The sequence below is a fragment of the Phyllostomus hastatus genome, unplaced genomic scaffold (assembly GCF_019186645.2).
Source record: "Phyllostomus hastatus isolate PE091 unplaced genomic scaffold, TTU_PhHast_1.1 phas_contig_1529, whole genome shotgun sequence".
Lineage (NCBI taxonomy): Eukaryota > Metazoa > Chordata > Mammalia > Chiroptera > Phyllostomidae > Phyllostomus > Phyllostomus hastatus.
The window spans coordinates 359,288-369,474 of record NW_025333626.1 but is presented as its reverse complement, the minus strand read 5'-3'; the positions used below and the strand labels follow the sequence as shown (position 1 = coordinate 369,474).

Here is a 10,187-nt window from a genome sequence, read left to right as displayed (position 1 = left end):
AACAGATCAATTTAAGAAACAGAGGCTAACTAGAAGAGTCTCACGAACAATGAGAAGACAAAGAAACAATCCCCAAATGAGGGGAAAGGAGGAAGCCTCAGAAAGAATGTTAAATGAAATAGAGGCAACTCAACTATCAGATATTGAGTTCAAAGCAGTGATTATCAGGAAGCTCAATGAGCTCACAATGAGCTACCAGAAACTACAGGGAAACTACAATGAACTCACTCCAAAGTATATCAACATGAAAAAGGAAATAGAAACTCTCAACAAGGGCCAAGAGGGAATGAAGAATACAATTTCTGAACTGAAGAACATAGTAGAAGGAATCAAAAGCAGGATCAATGAAGCAGAAGATCAGATCAGCGAATTGGAGGACAAAGTAGAAAAAAACACCCTGAAAGAGCAAGAAAAAGAAAAGAGGCTCAGAAAGAATGAAGAGGGATAAGAGAAATGCAAGACAATGTGAAACGTAATAATATCCATATAGTAGGGATACCAGAAGGAGAAGAAGAAGAGCAAGGGATAGAAAACCTATTTGAAAAAAGTAATGATGGAAAACTTCCCTAATCTGATGAGAGAAAAAAGTCACACAAATCCAGGAAACACAGAGAGCCCCAATCAAGAGGAACCCAAAGAGGCCCACTTCAAGACACATCATAATTAAAATGGCAAAATTCCAAGACAAAGAGAGAATCTTAAAGGCAGCAAGGGAGAAACAGGAAGTAACATACAAGGGAGCCCCAATAAGCCTAGCAGCTGACTTCTCAATGGAAACGCTCCAAGCAGGAGAGAATGGCGAGGAATATTCCAAGTAATGAGAACCAGAGGTCTGCAACCAAGGCTACTTTACCCAGCAAGGCTCTCAATCAAGATAGAAGGCCAAATAAGAAGCTTCCCAGACAAAAAGAAGTCTAAAAGAATACACCTCCACCAAACCAGCTCTGCAAGAGATGCTAAAGGGACAGCTTTAAGGAAAGGAAGGAAAAGAGAGAGAGGGAGAGAGAGAGAGAGGGAGAGGGAGAGGGTAGAGGGGGGAGAGAGAGAGAGAGAGAAAGAGAGAGAGAGAGAGAGAGAGAGAGAGAGAGAGGACCACAGGTACATAAATGGCAATGAATAAGTACCTATCAATAATAACCTTAAATGTAAATGGATTAAATGCTCCAATCAAAAGACACAGAATAGCTGAATGGATAAGAAAGCATGACCCACACATATGCTGCCTACAAGAGACCCACCTCAGGATAAAAAGACATACACAGGCTGAAAGTGAAGGGCTCGAAACAAATTTTCCAAGCAAACGGACAGAAAAGCTGGGGTAGCAATACTCATATCAGACAAAATAGACTTCCAAAAAAGGGCCATAAAGAGAGACCCAGAAGGTCACTTCATAATACTCAAGGGAAGAATCCACCAAGAAGACATAAACATTGTAAATATATATGCACCCAACATAGGAGCACCCAAATACATAAAGAAAATCTTAGAGGACTTCAAGAAAGATATGGACAGCAATGCAATTATAGTGGGGGGATTTTAACACACCACACTAAAAAATGGACAGATCTTCCAAACAAAATATCAACAAAGATATTGTGGCATTCAACAATACCCTTGATGAAATGGACTTTACTGATATATACAGAGCCCTCCATCCCAAAGAAGCTAAATACACATTCTTTTCAAATGGACACGGAACATTTTCAAAGATTGACCACATGCTAGGACACAAAACAAGCCTCTACAATTTCAAGAAAACTGAAATTATACCAAGCATTTTATCGGATCACAAGGGACTGAAGCTAGAGACCAACCTCAAGGAAAAAAAACCCAAAACACTCAAAATCATGGAGATTAAATAGCATGCTATTAAACAATGAATGGGTCAAGAATGAAATTAGGGAAGAAATCAAGAGGTTTCTGGAAACAAATGAAAACGAACTCACAACAACCCAAAGCTTATGGGACACAGCAAAGGCAGTCCTGAGAGGGAACTTCATAGCCATACAGGCCCACATAAAAAAGTTAGAAACATTTCAAACAAACAACCTAACCCTACGTCTACAAGAACTCGAGGAACAACAACAAAAACAGCCCAGAGCAAGCAGAAGGAAGGAAATAACCAAGATCAGAGCAGAATTAAATGACATAGAGACTAAAAGCACAATTCTAAGGATCAATGAATCCAAGAGCTGGTTCTTTGAAAAGATAAGCAAAATCTACAAGCCTTTAAGCAGACTCATCATGAAAAAAAAAAAAACAGAGAAGACCCAAATAAACACAATCAGAAATGAAAGAGGAGAGATTACAACAGATACCACAGAAATACAAAGGATTGTAAGAAATTACTATGAAGAACTGTATGCCAAGAAATTTCAAAACCTAGGTGAAATGGACAAATTTCTACAAAAAATATAATCTTCCAAAACTCAATGAAAAAAGAAGCAGAAAGCCTGAACAAACCAATAACAGCAACAGAAATTGAAGCAGTAATCAAAAAACTCCTGACACACAAAAGCCCTGGATCAGATGGTTTCACGGGAGAATTCTACAAAGCATTTAAGGAAGAGCTAACCCCTATCCTTCACAGACTATTTCAAAAAATCCAGAAAGGTGGAAGCCTTCCAAACTCTTTTTATGAGGCCAGCATCATCCTACTCCCAAAACCAGATAAAGACACAACAAAGAAAGAAAACTTCAGGCCAGTATTGCTGATGAACATTGACGCTAAAATCCTCAACAAAATACTGGCAAACTGCATCCAACAATACATTAAAAAGATCATACACCATGACCAAGTGGGATTCATTCCAGGGATGCAAGGATGGTACAATATTCGCAAATCAGTAAAGGTAATACATCACATAAACAAAAGCAAAGACAAAAACCACATGATCATATCAATAGATGCAGAAAAAGCGTTTGATAAGGTACAGCACCCATTTATGATAAAACACTCAGCAAAGTGGGGATAGAGGGAGCATTCCTCAACATAATAAAGGCCATATATGAGAGACCTACAGCCAACATCATACTCAATGGGCAAAAAACTAAAATCTTTTCCACTAAGATCAGGAACAAGACAAGATCGCTTAGCCACAGCGATCAGACAAGAAAAGGAAATAAAAGGCATCCAAATTGGAAAGGAGGAAACAAAACTGTCACTGTTTACAGATGACATGATACTGTACATAGAAAATCCTATAGACTCGGCCAAAAAACTGCTTGACCTAATAAATGAATTTGGCAAAACAGCAGGATACAAAGTCAATATCCAGAAATCAAAGGCATTTTTGTATACCAACAATGAAACAGCAGAAGCAGAATTCAAGAAAAAAAATCCCATTTGATATAGCAAAAAACAAAAATAAAACACCTAGGAATAAACCTAACCAAAGAGGTAAAAGACCTGTATGCAGAAAACTACCAGACACTGAAGAAAGAAATCAAGGAAGACACAAAGAACTGGAAACATATACTGTGTTCATGGATTGGAAGAATTAACATCATCAAAATGTCCATACCACCCAAAGCAATTTACACATTCAATGCAATTCCTATTAAAGTACCAATGGCTTATTTCACAGACAGAGAACAGACACTTCAAAAATTTATATGGAATCATAAACGACCCCGAATAGCTGCTGAAATTTTGAGAAAGAAGAGTAAAGTTGGAGGGATCACAATACCTGACACTAAACTATACTACAAGGCCACTGTAATCAAAACAGCCTGGTACTGGCAAAGAAACAGGCACATGGACCAATGGAACAGAACAGAGAGCCCAGAAATAAACCCAAGTCTCTATGGTCAATTAATATTTGACAAAGGAGGCAGCAACATAAAATGGAGTAAAAATAGCCTCTTCAACAAATGGTGTTGAGAGAACTGGACAGCTACGTGCAAAAAATGAAACTCGAGCACCAACTTACACCTTATACAAAAATAAATTCAAGGTGGATCAAAAACTTAAATATAAAACGTGACACCATTAAAGTCCCAAAGGAGAATGTAGGTAGGAAAATCTCAGATATTTCATGCAGCAACATTTTTACTGATATGTCCTCTAGAGCCAGGGACATAAAGGAAACAATAAACAAATGGGACCTCATCAAAATAAAAAGCTTCTGGACAGCTAAAGAAAACAGTATCAAAATAAAAAGAGAACCAACTGTATGGGAAAACATATTTGCCAATGATACCTCAGACAAGGGTTTAATCTCCAAAATATATAAAGAACTTACACGACTGCACTCTAAGAAGACAAGGAATCCAATTAAAAAAATGGGCAAAGGACTTGAACAGACACTTCTCCAAGGAGGACATACAGAAAATCCAAAGACACATGAAACGACGTTCAATATCGCTAGCTATCAGAGAGATGCAAATTAAAACCACAATGAGATACCACTTCACACTGGTCAGAATGGCCATCATAAACAAAGCAACAAACAAGTGTTGGAGAGGTTGTGGAGAAAAAGAGGTCCCTAGTGCACTGTTGGTGGGACTGCAGGCTGGTACAACCACTATGGAAAGCAGTATGGAACTTCCTCAGAAAAGTAAAAATGGAGCTGCCTTTTGACCTAGCAATTCCACTGCTGGGACTATATCCTAAGAACACTAAAACACCAATCCAAAAGAACCTATGCACCCCAATGTTCATAGCAGCACAATTTACAATAGCTAGGTGCTGGAAGCAACCTAGATGCCCATCACTAAATGAATGGATCAAAAAACTATGGTACATTTACACAATGGAATTCTATGCAGCAGAAAGAAGGAAGGAGCTCCCACTCTTTGCAACAGCATGGAAGGAGCTGGAAAGCATTATGCTAAGCGAAATAAGCCAGGCGGTGAAAGACAAATACCATACGATCTCACCTTTAACAGGAACCTAAACAACAAAACAAACAAACAAGCAAAATATAGCCTAAGACACTGAAATAGAGAACAGGCTGACAGTGACCAGAGGGGAGAGGAGAGGGAATTTCAGGGGAGAATGGGAAGGGTTTACAGGAACAAATATAAAATACAGGTGTTCAAAAACTAGGGGTGCGTGGACATGGGAGGGAGGTGGGAAAGGATGGGTGGGTGGGCTTGGATGGGAGTAAAGGATGGAAAACTGTACTTGAACAAGGACTAAAATAAAGTTAAAAACAAAAGAGGTATACTTTTGTTTTTGTGATTTTCTTTATTTGTGCTATATTGTATAATAAAATTTTAAGGGGGAATTATTAAATTAAACACTGGCCAGATATTTTTTATACTTTAGAAAGTCTTTGTTGAAGAGAATTCTGTGATTTACTGGATGAACTCTTTCAAAATATTAGGCAGAACAACTGGAGACAATCACTCTATCACACAAACCAAAAGAGTTTTGTCCAAGGTTAGTCTCTGTGGACACACCCTATTTTATTTTCCTGTGTGCTGGGTGGACCTGCTTTTCCCTGAGCCTCAAGGATCATGGGTTGTGAAAATATCCACTCACTATTTCTAATTTTTCCTTTAAAGTTCTAAAAGTGAAGCATCTTTTGTTATTTAACAGAGATATTACTAAGTTGTAGTCATGTCAGTATTGTCATGATCAATGCAAATAACCCAGATGAAGGAAACATCCCAGGTCTTTCCTGCTTCCTTACTATTACTAACTTTATGTGAACATAACTACCTTTATCTTGACAAGTTCACCCAGAGATATTACGTCTATCCTAAGTTCACAGAATGTCCAAGAAAGGCTCCAGCACATTTATGGAGTATTGTCTAAGTGTATCTGCAGATTCAACCTCTCAGTTACTCTTACTCATTGTGAATAGGTATGCACATTCTTTTTATGTGACAGCAAATAATTAAGCCATTACCTAAGGCAAAAAAAAATGAAGGGATTTCATAGCTAATAGCTTGGAGAAAGTATAGAGCTAGTAGAAGAGTGGCAGCCTCAGAATGAAACCATCCGGGATCCAAGCATCTTAGACATAAGACATTTTTTGTATCCTTAAAATCTGGGGAACAAAATTCTTATGTTATCAATCAGCTACTAATTTTTATATTTTGACTTGTTGGATTTATTTACTACCGAATTCTATGACTTCATCTTGTACCAGCAAATTATATTTTGCCAGGATCTTTTTTCTATTTCAGTCTGACCTAAATTAAGATAATTTACAAACTAGATCTTGTAGGCTTTGGCTCAAATGTTACAACCCCTTTCTAAGTGAGATTCTATTGACTAGGGTCATACGTATTTTGTCCATGTCACAGGTGTCCATCCATTTAATTAGGCTGATACCCACAGTCCCATGGCATTGCTGCTATCTGAAGAAAGTTCCAACATGGCAGTGATTCTTTGTTAAAGCAAACCCATTACCCGCAGTAAATAAGATTCCAGGCCCCCAGAGTGAAGCAGGAAAACCTGTGGATCTACTGTACTCTGGGAAGGAGTTGCTGATGGGGGACAGGTACACCCAGATTACAGTTTGTCAGATGAATAGAGTGATCAGAGTCTAGTTCTTGTGTTTTTGATGCACCGCACAGTGTAGCAGACCAGCCATTGTCCAGACACACGCACAAATGCTGTAGGTTGGGCAGCTTCACTTGGACAAGGGTATTCCATTCAACCAGAGTGCTTAACATGAAAGAACATTATAATCTTATCCTTATACTGTTGACACCATCAGCAAAACTTAAAGGCTTATGGGGGCCTATGGAAAATGGGAAAATCAAAAGGCCTCTGGGGTTTCAAATTAATGAATGATCTAAAGTTGCATTTCCTAGGTTCAGCTACATCTTTATGTATGCCATGAGTGCCTTCCTTGTCAGTAATTTCTTCCTTTTGTTGCTGGGTTTCTAGGTAGTTAACCCACAACATGCCTCCATTTGTTCAATAGGAATTTTTATTTTTACTCGCATCTTTCAGTAGAATTGTAAATTAGACGTGCCTGTCTAGATTTGATCAATAAAGTGGTCAAATTACTCTCCCAGATCCTGTGAACAAAATAACTACAAATTTTCATTTTAAAAATTACACTTTTGGACTTAGCCCATGACTGAGAACTAAGGAGGCCAGTCGTACGGATGGCAGCGAGGGGTCAATCCATGCCAGGCGCTGGGTCGGCAGTGGAGGAGTCGGAAGTGGTTGGGGTTTGGGGGAGGAGATCCGCTCACACACAGAGGAGAGGCTTGAGCCGCCATATCTGCTGCTGCCGCCGCCGCAGCTGCGAATGCAGTATCTGTACTTAGCTGCCTGCGCGCTACCGCTAAGGTTCGTGTCGCTACCCCTTGGCCCTGCGCTCTTTTTGCTTCCCCCCGTCTGCATAGCCCGCTTTTTCTGTCCTGCTGAGCCCGCTCCCTCCCCGCCATCCATCAGGTCCTTAGATGATGGATACGGGTAGCAGCAGCAGCGACTCGGCGCCGGACTGCTGGGACCAGGTGGACATGGAAGCTCTGGGTTCGGCCCCCAGCGGGGACCCAGCCTCTTCGCCGGTGGCGGAGGCCCAGTGTGAGCACCTCAGCGCGGCCTTCAGCCATCAGCTCAACGTCAACGCCAAACCCTTCGTGCCTAATGTACACGCCGCGGAGTTCGTGCCCTCCTTCCTGCGGGGCCAGACACAGCCGCAAACCTTCCCGGCCGACACCACCAGCATCGAGGAAATCTACACCGGCGCGGGCAATCCACAAGGTAAAAGGCTGGGACTGGGGGCACCTGTGGAACATTCCAAAGAGGAACAGATAGTGTTGCATGAAGGTTCCAATTCAGCCGTTACCATGGAAATTTCAGAACCTGTTGTAGAAAATGGAGAGGTGGAGATGGTTCTAGAGGAGTCATGGGAGCACAATAAAGAAATAAGTGAAGCCAAGCCAGGGGGTAGTTCATTGGGAGATTCAGGGCCCCCAGAAGAAAGTGGCCAGGAAGTGATGGAGAAAGAGGAGATGAGAAAATCTAAATTTGTGGTCCTACCTTCAGGTGCTCCTAAAAAAGAGCATGTAAATGTGGTGTTTATTGGGCACGTAGATGCTGGCAAGTCAACCATTGGAGGACAGATAATGTTTTTGACAGGAATGGTTGACAAAAGAACACTTGAGAAATATGAAAGAGAAGCTAAAGAAAAAAACAGAGAAACTTGGTATTTGTCCTGGGCCTTAGACACAAATCAGGAAGAACGAGACAAGGGTAAAACAGTAGAAGTGGGTCGTGCCTATTTTGAAACAGAAAAGAAACATTTCACAATTTTAGATGCCCCTGGCCACAAGAGTTTTGTCCCAAATATGATTGGTGGTGCCTCTCAAGCTGATTTGGCTGTACTGGTCATTTCTGCCAGGAAAGGAGAGTTTGAAACTGGCTTTGAAAAAGGTGGACAGACAAGAGAACATGCTATGTTGGCAAAAACAGCAGGGGTAAAACATTTAATAGTGCTTATTAATAAGATGGATGATCCCACAGTAAATTGGAGTAGCGAGAGATATGAAGAATGTAAAGAAAAACTGGTGCCCTTTTTGAAAAAAGTTGGCTTCAGCCCCAAAAAGGACATTCACTTTATGCCCTGCTCAGGGCTAACTGGGGCAAATATTAAAGAACAATCAGATTTCTGCCCTTGGTACACTGGATTACCATTTATTCCGTATTTGGATAACATGCCAAACTTCAACAGATCAATTGATGGACCAATTAGACTGCCAATTGTGGATAAATACAAGGATATGGGCACTGTGGTCCTAGGAAAGCTGGAATCAGGATCCATTTTTAAAGGCCAGCAGCTTGTGATGATGCCAAACAAGCACAATGTGGAAGTTCTTGGAATCCTTTCTGATGATGCTGAAACCGATTATGTAGCTCCAGGTGAAAACCTTAAAATCAGACTGAAGGGAATTGAAGAAGAAGAGATTCTTCCAGGATTCATACTTTGTGACCCTAATAATCTTTGCCATTCTGGACGCACATTTGATGTTCAGATAGTGATTATTGAGCACAAGTCCATCATCTGCCCAGGTTATAATGCAGTGCTGCACATTCACACTTGTATTGAGGAAGTTGAGATAACAGCCTTAATCTCCTTGGTAGACAAAAAATCTGGAGAAAAAAGTAAGACACGACCCCGCTTCGTGAAACAAGATCAAGTATGCATTGCGCGTTTAAGGACAGCAGGAACTATCTGCCTTGAGACATTCAAAGATTTTCCTCAGATGGGTCGTTTTACTTTAAGAGATGAGGGTAAGACCATTGCAATTGGAAAAGTTCTGAAACTGGTCCCAGAGAAGGACTGAGCAGTTTTCTTGATATCCCTGCACAATACTGTGACAATTAACTGTGAAAGTTCACCACCATTTCTTATTTACTGGCCATTCACAGACTTTTTTTTTCCATATTTTACAAAGAAAAATTTCACATCAAAAATTCATGTTTTGTCAGCTTTCTCATGTTGAGATCTCGTTTGTTTTACTGATGAACTTACCCACAAGTTTCCTCTTCATATACCATTCTGCTTCTTTGGACAGAATCAGTAATAGCTTTGTAAGTGACGTGGATGTAATTGTGTATAACAATGAAAAATTAATATATTTTTTAATTTTTCATTTTCCCTTAGGATATTTAGACAACCCTGTTCACGCAGACCAGTCAGAGTGTGTCAGTGTGTGTGTATATGTTAAAAAGACAAGTAACATGTGAATAAAATATGCCATTTGAAAGTCTTACTAGTATTTGAAATGCTTTTGAATTCTTTCTGAATGTGTGTCCAATATTTTACAGTTAGGTTTTTTACTTTCAGAAGTAATTGAATACATTTTATTGGGCTTTAAAAAACTGTTCTCCACTCACTATTTTAGATCACGCATTTACAAACAATGCACAGGTTCATATTAAAGGGAAAATTTTAATTTTGGGAAAAATTGATCTTAGGGCTTTTCTTAGTAAACTTTATTTTCTGTGTCCAAGACCAGTCAACAAAGGAGCTCTTCTGCTTTCCCACTTATGATTTGAAAAAAGAAGGACTGAGGCCATTTGTCAGGTGCCCTAATGTTGAACATGGCCAAATTACCAATTTACCTGGGGATTCAGACCATATGTTGACTAGACTCTTATCTGCACTTCGTCATCTTAACATGCCCCTTTGTTTTGTTCAACATGAGACTTGGGATATGGGACACAACACAATAAAGGGGCATAACTACTGAGAAGATAAATGCTTTAATAG

The 10,187-nt window shown here is 39.9% G+C and overlaps 1 protein-coding gene across 1 annotated transcript; it reads left to right on the top strand.

Moving 5' to 3' along the window:
* Positions 1 to 7,155: 7,155 nt before the first annotated feature.
* On the top strand, positions 7,156 to 9,675 carry GSPT2 (G1 to S phase transition 2). The gene is made up of 2 exons (XM_045830672.1): positions 7,156 to 7,258; positions 7,364 to 9,675. The coding sequence occupies exon 2, from the start codon at positions 7,372 to 7,374 to the stop codon at positions 9,256 to 9,258; it is 1,887 nt and encodes a 628-aa protein (XP_045686628.1). The 5' UTR covers positions 7,156 to 7,258; positions 7,364 to 7,371; the 3' UTR covers positions 9,259 to 9,675.
* The last annotated feature ends 512 nt before the right edge of the window (positions 9,676 to 10,187 follow it).